At 38.8% G+C, this 15,231-nt stretch overlaps 1 protein-coding gene across 6 annotated transcripts in view; it reads left to right on the plus strand.

Annotated features, from left to right (window-relative positions):
* The window catches only part of TBC1D12 (TBC1 domain family member 12), a 49,488-nt gene that overhangs the window by 10,618 nt on the left and 23,639 nt on the right, over nucleotides 1–15,231 (plus strand). For 5 of the 6 annotated variants that reach the window (XM_074591093.1, XM_074591095.1, XM_074591094.1 and 2 more), the window contains exon 2: nucleotides 9,796–9,919. The exons of the other annotated variant lie outside the window; for it this stretch is intronic. In XM_074591093.1, coding sequence (XP_074447194.1) covers nucleotides 9,796–9,919 — 124 coding nt within the window. The remainder of the gene's footprint in view (nucleotides 1–9,795; nucleotides 9,920–15,231) is intronic. 6 annotated transcript variants of the gene reach the window in all.

Below are 15,231 nucleotides of genomic sequence, written 5' to 3' on the forward strand. Positions count from 1 at the left end.
TAGTATTTCTGCAATTTATCACTGAGGCAGTGATATAAAATATATTGTGAACCACAGCAGAAACCTGATACAGTGAGCGTCTACAAAAGTAGTACAGTAGTACTTTGTAGTACTACATTACACAATCAAGTAGTCGACAGGCACTCTGTCTGGGAGCAGAAGGGAAAAATATTCAATGAAGTTTAAGCAGGCTGGTCAGAGTACTATGCATTGCCAACCCTTGGGACAGTCTTCAAAATAAAACTGTGTCTTGTGTTTGAATTTACAGTTCACTGACTTATAGGCTGTGTCTAAGGCTGAAAATCTTTCTCACGTACTTGAAACATGAAAACATACCTGGTCTTGAAAACGTATCTGGTATAGGAACATTTGGACTATAGGTATGGTGACTGCCCTGATAAAGCTGGTGACTTTTGCCTTAACTGGAAGTGAATTACTACTTGAACAGTTTTTGGTAGTTTGCTTAATTAGGTTGTACTTCCTTGAGATATCTTGGTGAGCTGATTGAAGAACTTGCTGTTGTCAGGAAACAAAGGGAATGTCTCTTCCCTGCTTCTGGTATTTATTTGATCCTCTGTGAGCTGCTGTAGCTCATTAAGCTGGGGAGGGGAAAAATGTGGATGGTTTTCTGCAGGATTAGTGACTTGCAAGGTATGGAAAGTCTCGGAATTGCAGCAGAAGGGAGTGTAGGACAGTACTGGTGCAAGGAAAAGAAATGGGCTTCCCCTCAGTGGAGCTGAAACAGCTTGACCACTATGTGTGTGGCAGGGAGGAACGGGTCTTACTCTTCTGGCGTTGTTTAGTTTGGAGTATGTTCCTGGTTAACCAGCTGTGGCTTTGCTGGAGTAGATATTCCTGGCCATGCAAGAAATAGCAGAACATCTGTAGTCAACTGGTAGAAATTGTTCACTTCTTGCAGCTCTGATCTAGGATTTCAGTTTAGATTCTGTGGGCAAGTGACACTTGGTTATTATTACAGAAAATTGACCATAGTGTTTGGCATACTGTCAAAATATCTGCTGAACTACCTGATTAAATATGAAGATGATAGAATAGTTTGGCATAGAGCTCTGTTTTGCTAGTTCACTCTGAAAAGTAAAGGTGAGACCACACTGATTATCTTCCTTTACTCTTTTTGTACTTGAGCATTCTGAAAGTCACCTTACATACGTGTCTGTCTGTTTACATATGGTTCAGAATGCTTGAGCCTGTTCGTAAAGCTGGCCTGTGCACCAGCTTTTTGTTAAGCGTATAATGTGGACTGGTAAAGTACTGTTTGCCAGTAAGTGTTCTGTGATATATTGCTAAACACTTTCAACTCTTAAAACTTCCCAAATGTGTGTGTACCTGTAGTAAAACTGTTTTGCCAGCAGTTTGTAAAGCCACTTTGGGACTGATATCAACTAGGAGCTTGAGCAATAGGCTTGATCTAGTTTAGTCTCTTCAGCGCAGTTCCATAATAATTCTGTTAATCTTTGTATCCTCTCTAAGAGGCCAGAAACCTCCTCCTTCCCTAGCCCTTGCTCCTTAGCAGCTACTCCTTGACAGTCCATTAGATTTCAGATATACCTAATTGTAGCTGAGGCTTTAGTAGACCAGTAGTATTAATGGAAATGTCAGTTTCATTAAAAAAAAATAAAATACTGCAAGCTTGGTCTTGCTGAAAGCGTGTGTTCTAGTTTCATATTTTAATTTTCTGGGGGGAGGAGGGGGAAACCAAAAACTTGCTTGTATAGCACTGAAGGCTGTAGTTTTAGAAATGCAAACATTGAAGTTCCTTTGGAGAGGGTGGTTTGGGATACTCTTCGGGTTGTTTTGGTGTGGAGAGAAAGAAGAGATCTTTGTACTGCTAAAATGTGCTGAAACTAGAAAGATCCTGTAATAGAGCTGTGTTTGGGGGTAATTTAAAGAGAAGCTGGTGTCCAACTTCTTGTGGCCAGGTGGTGGAAGATGTGAACTGTAGAATCAGTTGGGCCACCTCTCCCCCAATATAGGGTAGAACGTGGAACTTGTGCTCAGAGCAATTGTATAAATGTATTGAATCAAAATGGGATGATGTTATTCTCAGTTTTTGAAACTAGAAATATAGACTGTGTAAAAAAAAAAAAAATTATTAGTCTCTTGTTCTAAATCTCCATGTTAAGAATTTTAAACTAAACATAAAAACAGTTGCATGTAAACTTACAAACTAAGGTTGAAATGTGAGAGTAAAGGATGAGTTGAAAAGTGCATTTGTAAAGTAGGGGGTATTTGTTCTTGATATTTTTACATTCATATCCCTTTTCTAGCCATAACTAATAATGTGAGATGACGTTTCTGAGCATGTGAAAGTGAGCAAATAGCTCCTGGACGATGTCATATAGTTCAAATCTAAAATAAAGGGGATATCCTATCCATTGGTCTGAGAAATAATTACTGTGTGCACTCTGAACATACATTGTAGCTTTTTGGACACACTTTATCAATTCCTACAAATAGTGTACTGTATGTAAACAGTTTAAAATGTAGAAACAGAATCCTACTTTTCTTGCCTAGCAAGCTTTGTAAGTGGCTAACTAAAAGGTTTTATTTCCTTTTAATGATTCATTATTTATGCTTAGAGTTGTTATGTTTGTTTCTGTATGTAAATTATTGAAAAGTCTTGTTTAAAGCAGAGCTAATTATATATAATCAAGCAATGTTTTTCTGCTGTTATTTCCGAGTTGTTGCACATAAGACCTTAACAGAATGGACAAGACTTGAGCACAAAGAAAAATTCTGTTGTGTTCTTAAGCAGCTTTTGAGTTTTACACATGGTAAAGACATGCCAATGTGAATGTAATAATTCTTGTTCTGTACTCAGTTATAGTCTTGAAAGGAATATGGAATTGCAGGCTTGCGGAGGTCTTCAGTGAAGACTGCTCTGGAAGTATGGTTTTAAGTCAAAACGATTCATTTTAATGCTATACCAGTAAAAATTCCTGGGACATACCTCTTCTAACTCCTCACTGATACAGCTCCCTGGATAAAGATTATTAGGTACACAAGTAATTTTCTTACCAGTTTGTCTCTCAGCTAATTCAAATTTCATCAAATTTCAAACATAGACCTATTTGGTATGCCTAGGAAACTTATTTAAAAATTAGCCTAGGGATGGAGCAAGAACAGCCTGTATGCATGAGCAGAACTCTAACCTTTCTGGAGATGCAAAATCAATTGTATGTAATACATACACAGTTTTTAATGAGTTTTGTTACTTCACATTCCTTTTACAAATTCTGAGGTTTTATTGGAATCAGTGGGTTTTTAATGTTCTATAGTTATTGCAGAGAAATGAAACTTCCAGGATTTCTAATTGCATTTTTATAATTATATTTAAAACAAACAGTAAACCTAGACTGTTCTTTGTCCAACTCAGTGCTCATTTGTAACATTAATTCCATGCTGGATTCCCTCTCCTGGCCTTTGTGATTCCTGGTCGAAAAGTTATATAGGATAGAATGAGGATGCTCTTGATGTGATGCTGATTCCTTCCTGTTGGTGTCTCGCTTCCCTGGATTTAACATGAGGCAGTTGTCTTATGCCATGTCTAATAATACGCACTAGATGCTTAATAAAAAGGAAAATGTAATCAACCCTCACTTCCTTTGTCAGTTCTTGTGGCTTTCAAAGCTTGTTTTCTCAGCTCTTCCCTGTTATCAGCTCTTGAAAGGTGGATGCAATGAGAAGAAATGTTTGTTGATTGAAAATGACAGTAAACCAGATGGTTGTGTGTATAAAGTAGAAGTCACAAAAATGTTTTAACAGTAAGTTGGGGTTTTTTATAAAAAAAAAAAGTAATTTTTGGTACTCTAACTTAAAAGGTCACTTGTTGGAACTATTTTATTTGTAGATCAGTGAGTAAATATTTTGAGCAAGGTCAAAGCTACCTTGCAAGGGAAATAAATTAGGGAATAGCAGTCTACCTTTCAGCATCAAGCTTTAAACACAGTATTCATTTATTTCTAAGATAACTCTGAATTCTGAATACTTTATTTGGAAAAAATTGTTTCATTGGTGCCATGCTTCAGGTTCTGCAAGGATCGCTTTCCAAGGATGCTCACAGTTTTTCATTGCCTAATATTGTGCAGCATTTTGAATTAGATTTATCTGCATATTAAAGTGAACTGTAAGGAAGCGTGCTTGGTTGCTTAGGTTTAACGGTAATGATGATTCCGTGTTTTATCCTCTCTTCTGAGACCGTATCCTTGTGTCAGTAGCTGATACCACTTGATTTTTGCTGGTTTTTTTGTAGTGCAGGATTAACAAATTGGAGAAAGGTAGGCTGGTTTTAATATGCTTCACACTGATACGCTCATCTTAAATGGCTCAGGTGTAAGATCCAACCTTCTGCACTTGCAGTTTGTATATAGATACCTAAAAGCAGCAGAACAGGTGAAGCTTGGGTCTGAAGGTGGAGTTGCAATGACTTGATTCTCTAACACCTACTAAGAAGTAGAATGATGCTGCAACCTCGCCTTCCATGCGGAGGAGGCAAATCCCTATTAGGACACCTGTCTGCTTTGGCTGACTAATTAACTCTGAGTGTGCTATGCCTTTTAAAAATCTGACTGAAACTGCATTGCTAGCCTCACTGGCTGAACTGTTAGGATGGCTTTCTAGGCAGTCACACTAAAAGTACTTTAACAACTCAGGGTGAACTGTATGCACCAGGACTGCATTTTAGCTTGCCATCTCGCAACTTAGTTGCATTTCACAGATTTCTAAATTACTATTTTCTTTTTCCTTTGGGGTTCTAGCACAATTCGTCCTCCTGCTTCTCTGCCAGGTTAGAACAGCTGTGCTATCCGTGGAGTCCCTTTAGTCCTGTAGCATTGAAAGCTGGGGCTGGTGCTTCACAAGTGGCGTTGAATGTATGTGTGGGTTTAAAGGCTATAGGTTACAGTTTTATGGAGGGAGTGGAGAGGCGAGTTAGGAAGTATATCTTGTTTTAAAGCTAAGGGCAGATACAGGCTTGTGAATGCTGTTTCCAAGTGTTATTGTTAAGAATGCTGCACTTGGGTGAGTTTTAGGGAAAATGGGAAGTAAATGAAGCTGATTGTGTCCAATAATGCAGTACTATATCTCAACAACGTCAGAGCTCTGAATCATCAGAGATAATTCTTCTGGCATGTTCCTTTGAGGCTCAAAGTTAAGATTGGAAACCCAAGGATGTGCATTTGGAGTGGGAAGGAAAGCAACTTCAGGCTTTACTGGGATGAACGAAGCAGCGAAATACATATAGCCTGTTGTGATTGGCACACAGTGGAGTTGTAGAAAGGGAAGGTCAGTATGTGGGATTTTTTTTTTTGAAAGAACTGTACCAAAAATGACATCTATCTTGAAACTAGATTTGAGTTTGATGTTTTTGGTCAAAGAGCAGACTATCACAAGACTGCTTGGTCTTGTAGAGAGGTGGATCAGTTTTACCTAGAGGCAGAGTGCAGGAGTTGTATCTAGCCTGGTGCCTTTCCTGCCCGCTGATGTTCATGGTTGCTGCTATTCAAAGCACTTCAGCTTCCTTTGAGTGACTATTGTGCAAATACGGCAGCCCAGTTTCCAGTCTGATGTTGGATGAAATTTGAGATCAATTTTGAAGCACTTGTCTCTGCTATTTTCCAGTAGTTTCTAAAACTTGGAAATCTGTCATCCTCTTGGGCTGGCATGTAGCTAGCTCAAAATGTGGGAAAAAATTTTGTGTTCAGGTTTATGGTGGCTATAGGGAAAGCCAAAACCCCAAAGTAAACAAAAAAATCCCATTAAAATATGAAGTTCCACCTATGCCCTTCTGAGGCTTAATTCTAACTGCTTTTAGACTTCACCAGTTTATCTTAAACAGCAAGAAAAAAAGTGATTTGAAAAGAAAAGCGGAGTGGAAACAAGCAATCACATTACTAGAACATCACATCAATGCCACCTGTGGAGATGGCTAACATCTTTGAATGATCATACCATCAGTATGGTGAAACTCTTGCACAGACTGCTGTGGGCACAAGCTGGAATAGTTGAACCAGTGTTGTTAAATAAGGAAGAAAACTACCACTTGTAGCTGTTACTACAGCTGTTGTAGTTGTGCGATCATGAGAGACCATAGGTTTTTGTATAGTGTGATCCAAACCACGGTAGGGACAGATGTCTTGGTATGTGCCAGTAACAGCTTCTTGTTCTGTGGTGCTTCAGCTACTTTTCAAGCTCTTCAGCACACCTACGGAAACGTTTTTGAGCGCCATTTGAGAGTGTTAATATGTGTTCCAGTGTGGGTATATAAAACTAGCAGGGAAAAAGCTTGCAACTTTTCCACTGGGCTTTTGTAAACTAGAGCTTAATTCAATGAAATAATTTAATACTTCTATCCCACAGGTCCTTTCAGCAGAAAGCATTATTCAGTTCTAAACTGTAGGCTTCTTTTTAAGGAATTTTGAAGTTTTCCAATGTTTTTTGAGATTCTGTACCAAAATGCTATTGACTCTTCAGTCCATCTCAATGGATAACTTTTCCTGGGATCAGTGAAACTCATGAATATTCTAAGCAGCAACAAATATATCAAATCTAGTACACTTCGTGCAATTCAGTGAATGCAACTTCTAAGTATTCACAGATGCTGTTCCTTAACAGGGCTTTTGTAAGGCTTTACTGTTGTCAACAACACATCAGATGTGATACTGTGAGCTGCCAAAACAATGTATTAAAAGCGTCCTTCCATCTTCAGCAAAGCTTATTTGTAAACCTTCCATTAATTTCTCTTGGATTAGCATTCCTGTGTGAGGTTTATTCTGACATGATGTAAAGTTTGACCAGCTTTTTGCATTCACAAGAAACAAACTTCAATTAATACCTACTCAATAAGAGTAACACTTGTATTTTCACTTGTGCATTTGTATAAAGCAAAATAAGCCTTTGCTTAATTCAGTACAGCAAAGAATATTTAAATAAAAAAACCCCCTCAAGATCTATTATGGTGGGGACTACCTTCTAGAAGGCTTGTTCTAATGTTATACTTATTTAAAAAAAATTAAATCAAATCTCATAAGAGCCATGAGCAGGCTTAAATCTTTTGTACAGAAATATTAATTAAAACCTGTGTGTTTACACGTTTTTCCTTTTTAAATCTGCCAGCTTCCTGGTTAATCATCAGACAGCTTTGATACAGTGACAGATTGCCATCAGTGTTAAAGGCCTGCATTTTTTCAGCTTCCACAAGTGCTAGAAGCAATGGAGCTGAACCACTGGGTAATCCTGGTGGTATTCTGAAGTACGTGCTGGGACTGGATGCTTATGGCTATCCATGAAGTCAGGATGCATGAGCTATTCCATATTTCAAGAACAGTACTCCAGAGCGTATCTCTCTTCATACCTGCTTTTGGGGAAAAAAAGATCTCTGATTAAGTTCAAATACAGCCACTGCAGTAGTTGCCAGTTTAAGGGCAAGGCTGTAGCGTGGTGTTCAGTGACATCTTGGTCTTTAGAATACTTTGTCTTGTTTTCTTGATGATTCTTTGAACACTCCTCTCCTGAAGACCCTGCAGAGCACTGTGAAAGGTGTCATGTACTTGTGAAATGAATCTTTGTCATTTACATAAGCACACTTTTTACATCTTTTTTGCTTTTATGGATGGACCTGTTCATTTCACTAATGGTATGCAGTCCTGGGATTGACTGAGGACAGTGTCTTTTAGTGGTACCGTGGCTTGGCCTTTTCATCAGCCGTTCCTTCCAGGTCACGTGTCAGAAATGGCTCATTTGGTGTTCTGGGTGCTTACTTGGCATTTGCAGGGATGGACTGAGATACTGCAAATTTCCCTGATGGGGGACAGAGTTCTGGGATGCATGGCTCACAACCAATGCTTACTAGAAGACCTTGTATTAATTAAGCTATTATTAATAGCAACAGCTTGATTCCATTAATGGCAGGTAACTATTCATACAGTGCAAGCAGTTATTCCCAAACATGCTTACTCAGTTACTGGGTTGGAACAACAGCTGTGAGACCTCCACAGAGTGGTGGGGCGCACTGATGCGCCAACAGCTTCTATGTGGGTGTTCAAGAAAAAAAATAATAATCCCCTCAAGGCGCTGTCTTTCATCAGGTGTGTATGTAATCCCATAGTCCCTGCCTGCCTAGAGCAGCTGCTGCTTTCTTGAATGCAGCCTTTTGCCTTTTTTTTAGCAAGCTGTTGATGGCAGCATGTGCTGGTGGCCTCAGGCGGAGCGAGCAGAGTCTTGGTGTTCTGAGTTTCTCGGTTGTCGTGGGTTCCACAGGACGGCTAGTCTTGAGGTTGCTGGTTCTTGGGAGACTTTCATACTTTATCAGCATCTACTTCTTCTCTTCAGTTTGCTGTTTTCTGGGGACTAGACCTTCAGCTACACACAAGGATCTGTAGAGTCCATTCACACAGACTTGCACAGAAGGGATTTTTGTGACAGGCATTTCCTTGTTTCCCAAATAACAAAAAACATTCTGGGAACTGAAAAGATAGTTTGTATTTGAAAGCTATACAATGTCTTACAAACACTAACAGTTCCTAATTGTAAAACTGTGCTGCATGGTCAGAAACCCTGACAGCTCTGGAATTTAAGAGCAACTGTGTACTTTTCAGAGGAATTGCAGTTGTTGAAGCACACTACTTCTGTCTGGGCAAAGCCAAGAGACTATTCCCTGTGCAAAAATGGGAATGCTTTCAGTTTGAGAAGGAAATGTGTTTTAAAATATAGCAAATGCTTTAGGTAAAGAATAAATCTGGGGATCTCTTTCCAGAGGAACAGTGTGAAAGTACAAAGTTAGCTAGTTAGCACTGCACAAAAACATCTTCCAATAAAAGTGCTCCGTATTATGTTTGCTCAGAGGTCAACTTTTAAGCATCCTGAGAAGTAACCTTAGACTATGAACTTTTAATCCCTTTGTGTTATAAGTTTCTGGAAAGTAACTTTCCAATACTCAAAATAAATGCACTTTCAATTTCAAAGCACTCATACCTAACACTCTGTGGGAGCTTGTGATCAGAGTCAAATAGTACAGCCATGTATCTAGACAAATGGTTGCTAGTATCACCTTGTGATTGTTGCCTTTCTAAGAAGTAATTGAACCACAGAATTGTCGGGGTTGGAAGGGACCTTTGGAGATCATCTAGTCCAACCCTTCTGCCAAAGCAGGTTCACCTAGAGCAAGCTGGACAGGAACGCATCCAGGCGGGATGCAGTCAGCTGCCTGTCTGAGTGTAATTGCTTTAGGCACTGGCAAAGGTTACCCGCTAAACTGAAGCTGTGTGCATGCTCTGCGGTTTTCTAGTCCATGTTATGAAAGTTGAAGGTGTGAAGATTGCAGAAAGTGTTAGTAGAAGTAATAGTTCACCACTTCTTTTTTTAAATCTGTAAGTTACACAGTGATTTCCAGCTGTTTTCTTTTCAGTCTCCAAATAGCTCCATAAGATACACTAAACCAAACCCCAAACAAAAGTCTGAGAGCTGTTGCGTGCTGCTAACTTACGTTTAAGAAAGTGTCCCGTGTTACTGAAACAGATCTGATGTTGCATAAAGTAGCTTAGAATTCAGAGGTAAAATTGTTAAGTACAAATATATTAGCATCAAAGCACCTGTGATGAAAGCTGTTCCACTTCAAGTTACTTATTTTAGAGCATAAGAGAAAGCTAAGGTAGCACGCTGCATTTGCTGAGCCATAAACCTCTACAGTGGTGAACTTGGTTTAAAGAAATGTGAGTACAAATATCACTTATTTATATGCTTAAAATAAACAAAAAGAAAACCCTCCTCTCTTTTCAGAAACTTTTTCACTAAAAGGACAAAGGAACTCAAACCTGCTGTCCAAAGCGCTCCTGGTTGGAAGTTGTTTGGAAAAGTCCCACCCAGGGAAAACCTTCCAAAAGATTCCAAAATTATTCAGCAGGTGAGTAAATATCACACAACTGTAGGTACAAAACTTGTAGAAATTAATGCATAGGTATTGCAGTGCTCTGCCGTTATCTCCACGTTGTTACTACACAGCCATAGAGTGCTCTGGGAAGACTCTTTTGGGGCTTTGTCTGAAGGACAGTAGTTACTGAGGAGTTTGAGTTTTATGATTAGCTAGTACGTTCTTGAGTACATCTCAGTGCTTATACAGTAATACTTATTCAAAAAGCATTTAAGCTGTTTTGGTCAAAACATCAGAAATTGTATTAATTTCCTGTAAAACTTTGCCTTATTTAACGTGATATGCTACATTTTTTTTAATGGTTAAGTGATTGTGAAGTATTCTAGGCTTCCTTTTATGTAGTTTAGTTCTGAGTTACTTTTGCCTGTTTTGTGCAATAAAACTGTAGTCATACTTGTATATTCAGTTTTTCTTCAAACTAGATATGAATCTAATAAATTTATCCTCTTAAAGCATTCTTGGATATTCTGGTGTTACAAAACTGATTTTTTTTAAATATTTTTTGTGGTTGTTATTTAACTCATCTTTCCATAGTAGTCCTTGCCTTGGAAGACTTACTATCTGAGTAACTTGTGACAAATTGCTTAGAATTCTGAAACGTGTGATCTTGTTTCATTTGGATTTTTAATCTCACTCAAGGTGTTTTTGTTTCAAAATAGTACTGTATGTTGAACTTGTTTTGGAGTTACTGGGGTACTACAGAAAGGTAATTCTGATTTCCTTCCTCTCATACAAAGCTGCACTTCCATATACTCATTCCTGTGGAGTCTGTCTTTACTTTGTTAAAATAATAATAAAATGTATAGTCTTTAAAGATGAGCAATTGGTAATATATCATTAACTTGATGTTAACGTGAGATCCTAAATTTGAAAGATTTATTGACGTAAGAAATGTGAACGCCCCTTGTGTTGGTGAAAACGGTAACTTGAATCTCTTGAGAGCCGTTTTCTCTGTCTTCTTTCTTAAATTCCACATAAGCTGATGTGTTTGGCAGGTGCAAATGGCTGTGAATGGAGTAGCGTTCAGCCATCTTCTAGAAAGAGCTTCATGGTGAAGAGGGCCTTTTGGGAGCAACTGAAGTGAAAAGTGAGAGGTTCTTTTTGAAGGGCTTCAATGTAATGGCACTTGTCATACAATAAAATGTTGCAGGAAAATGATGAGATTACCTAAAGTGCAATCCTTGGGGGTTGGACTACGTGACCTTTAAAGGCCCGTTCCAACCCAAATAATTCTGATTTACTGTGAAGTAAACTTAATGCTTTTTCAACATTTTCAAATATGATTTTCCTTATTTAAATGGTTTCCCCTTTTTGGGTGGGAGAAGGCAAGTATTCTTAGTTTACTTGCAGATGAATGCTGTTGGCCTTGTGCTATGAAAATACTGTGGTAAAAATCCAGATGTCTCTTGCATCCTGAGAAACAGAGGGTTTGCACAATGCTACCAGTCATCTGCTTCCCGTTTTCTAGTAATGAAGATGTTTGTTCTGGAGACCAAGTCATAATCTGCAGAAATAGTCTTATTTTCTCTTGTCCCTTAGTGACTCTTTTAAACTGTAATGTTCCCATTTTCTTAACTTCTCCGAAGTGGCAGAAGAGCAAATATATTAAAACAATGTATTGTCTTTAAACGTGATTGAATTGGTCCTAGCCACTAGTCATGTGGTTTGTGTTGTTATGGTTGCCAGATTAGGGTCAGTATCGGATTTACATAATCTTGAGTAATGTGTCAGTAATAGCTAATATTTTTAGCTTCTAATTTAGATAAAGCGTGGTCTTTAGATAACTGTATATCTAAGCTCATGATGCTTTATCAAAGGGGGACCAGACTGATGCTATACTCTGCACAGTTAGATCTATAATACCTGAGAAAATTTGTTTCTTAAATTGAGAGGTGACCCTACTGTCTCCCATATTTAATATATGTCAGATGTCTTGCATGTGTGTTTAAAATTTCCAATATTGCTCCTTGTGCATATGCCTTTGAAGAAAAGCCAATGGTTTCTTTTCTCAAAAGTGTTCAAATTTGCCAAGCTGGCGATGGGTAAGAATGAATATAGGCAGGCTTGGTTATTGAAGATCAGTGGAAAATAGTATCTTCACTTTTGCATGGCTGACTGAAGTCCCTGGACTAAATTCTTCACTATGCAGGAGATGTGAGTGAAATGAATGTAGGCAAGAATGCAGTTCTGGGGCCTTTAAGAAGCTGACAGAAATATGGTTAAAGCTTAATATGTTCTGTTCACAAGTAATTCTGTGAACCTGGCAGAACACTTCATGTCCTACGCGGAGTGTCTCTACGAACTTCCACATTGACTTTCTAAATTGAAGTCAAGGGATCCAGTGTGATCTGAAATATAAAACCTGAATTCCACCCCCCCCTTTTTTTTTTTTTAAGCCATCTGTGGTCAGAACAATGGCTGTTCGCTGTTTACCAGCTTTTGTAAAATGAGCTTCTAGGTGTAAGACTATGCAAGTAGAATGGGATTAAGCTGTAGGCAAGCTGCCTGTGAGGGAGTTTGGGGTAGTTTATTAGCAACAAATCATGCCATTCCTGAACAGCTATGGTATTCTCCATGGTTGAACGCAAAGTTCTGTGCCTCTACTGATGCCAGTGGCCAGCTTTGGGAGGGTGCAAATAAACCCTTGGTTAAGGAAACTCGTTAATGAGTCAGCATCCTTCAGATGATGGATGGAATTTTGAGAAGTCCTTTTGCAGAAAAAAATAACTCGCAACAGGAAAAGCTTTGTAATTAATAGAAGGAGGAAGCCTTTTGGTTAAGGGTCATACTTACATCAAAGGTTTATGGCAATATTGTGAAGGTTAAAGGACTTTCCTATTAATAAAACAAGAAAAAAATTGCATCATTGTAGATTTATAGTCAAAAGGATGGTAGAGCTCACATGCCCCGTTTCCATCCTGGCTGATGGGAAGCCTCCTTTGTTATCTGTGTTTTGCTAAGGATGATGTAGTAAACTGATAACTACATTTAAATGAATGCTTGTGTCTCTCAGTAACTGTTCATCAACTGGACATTGCTATATATGCCTCTGCAGAGAAGCCAGGTAGTGATTCTAATATCTTGAATAACTTCCAAGAAAATCTGGAAACTTAATTAGGGATACTGTTTCAGACATTTTTCAGACAATGATGCTAGCCAGCTCTGCCTTCAGAGACTGTCTAATGAACATTACTGTAAATAATATCTTTGCAAGTTTCTTAGCGTATGTAGAAGACGACAAATACTGTTGTCGAAAAGCAAACCTGCAGGGCTTGCTGGGCTGGGGAGATGGTGGAGTCCCCTGCAGCTGTGCTGCCATCAGCAATGCTTTGGGCGAGATGCTCTGGCTCCAACTGGGGCAGAGCTTGAAAGCTCTTGGCAGCCGCATCTCCCTGCTCGCAGCTGCTGGCAGGCTCGGCTCTCCTTGGATTTAGAGCTGCCCAAGCAGGATGTGATTGAGGCCAACTCTTTTGCTGGACATCTCCCTCCTCTGGGCTTCCTTCCTTCACTGTTTTTTAAAAAGGGAAGACAGCAACTCTTTAGGATTGCAAATGTCAAATGCGTTTGATGGTTTTAGGAAGCGTGCCTTTTTTCCTGAGCTGCAGCTAATAAAACTGGCTATTAGAAGAAGTATGTGGTCATTAATGATTAGTCTGGTAAATTCTTTTCAGTCTGTACAGAAATCTGCTTTAAATTAGACTGCTGAAATATTTTAATATAGAAGCATTTAAAACAGAAACTGACTTGTGGGCTGATCTGTAACATTTTGGTGCGTATTGTCTGAAGCGCAAGTTCTGTTTAAAAATGCAAGCTCAGTTTCATTTACTGAAATAAAGAGCTTTTAATCTGTAATGGTTCTGAATATCAAGCCATTAAATTTAGCTCTTTTTATTAAAGCAGCCTTGAATACTTTTTATTAATTTGTTTAAAGCAGCATGGTGATTTTTTCCTAATACGCCCTAATTAAAGTAAACTCAAAATACGGAAATACATATTGCAAGATAAAGTGAATTTAGTGTATGTTTTATTTTTCTTTATCAGCAGTTTTAACAAAATACTGTCAGTGACAGCCTTAAATAAGATGGGGGAAGCTGCTTTTCTATTTAAATCTGACACACCATGAAAAGGTTGCAGTGATTTAGAAATGATTGCATATTCAGAAGTGAATTAAAGCCATCCTTTCCAAAAGTTACCACGTTTTGTACAAAATGGAAGGTATTAGTTTGGACAGTCCGTTAAATACTAACTCTGATTTTGGGTCACTGTCCTACAGCTAACCTCTGAAAATATTATTTTTGGGTGGCTCCGAAATTGTTCGGGGGGGGGGGGGAGGGAGTAAAATACTGTACTTGAGAGCTGAAAAATAGTGTCTTCACTTGCATATTTTTCTGATGTCGTTATCTCCAGTCTGAAATCTAATGGAGAAATTGCATTCACTGGATCAGCACAACTCCCATGGTCTCCCAGGGACCAGAGTTGTCAGAGGCTTCTCTTCGGAGGAACAGATGCATTTTGAATCGGTTTTCATATGACTCAGACCTTCTAACTTGAAATGTTAACTCTTCTCTCCCATCTTTGTTGTTTCAATTTAACAATGCATGAAGCTCCTAATGGTTAAAAAGTGTATATGGCACGTTTGTCAAAAAATCTAAGGATTTGAAAGTGTCGGAAAGAAGTACATTTTGTATGTACAACACTGTACATACAAAAGGTATGTACAGTGCTAGATGCCTTTTCATAGGAGTGGTTCTTAAGCAGATAGTTATCTAGATAAGAGGTCACATTGGCTGGTCTTGCACTACTGCTGGAGAGAAGAGAAAGGCGAGACTCATGCCTGTTTAGCAGATATAGGTCGAAAACCATTGGTAACAAACTGCCTGGAAACCAGGACAGAGGATAAATGGGGATATTAGGTCTTGCAAGGAACATGTAACGCCCAAATAACAATTTGTCTGCTTGCAGCAATGAGAAGGCTGTGACGGTTTTCTTTGTAGACCCTGTAGCAGTCAGGTTCTCAAGAAATGTCCATCATGTTTCCAGAGTCGCACAGGTAGTCAGTAAAATGCTACGCTAGCGGTAAAACAAAGCGTTGTGTTGAAGTCTTTCAAAGACACTCCCCACCGTTTTAGACTTTTGCAATTATTGTCTTGTCAGTACAATGGTAATGAAACTGGTAGGACCTCAGGGAGACAAACACCTCTCCTTTTGTTTGCATAAAGGTTGTAAAACACGGTTCAGCTCCTACTCCCAGCGCTTACCCACTGCTTTGACAAGGAAAGCTTGTC

This window comes from Larus michahellis, chromosome 6 (assembly GCF_964199755.1).
Source record: "Larus michahellis chromosome 6, bLarMic1.1, whole genome shotgun sequence".
NCBI classification, from domain to species: domain Eukaryota; kingdom Metazoa; phylum Chordata; class Aves; order Charadriiformes; family Laridae; genus Larus; species Larus michahellis.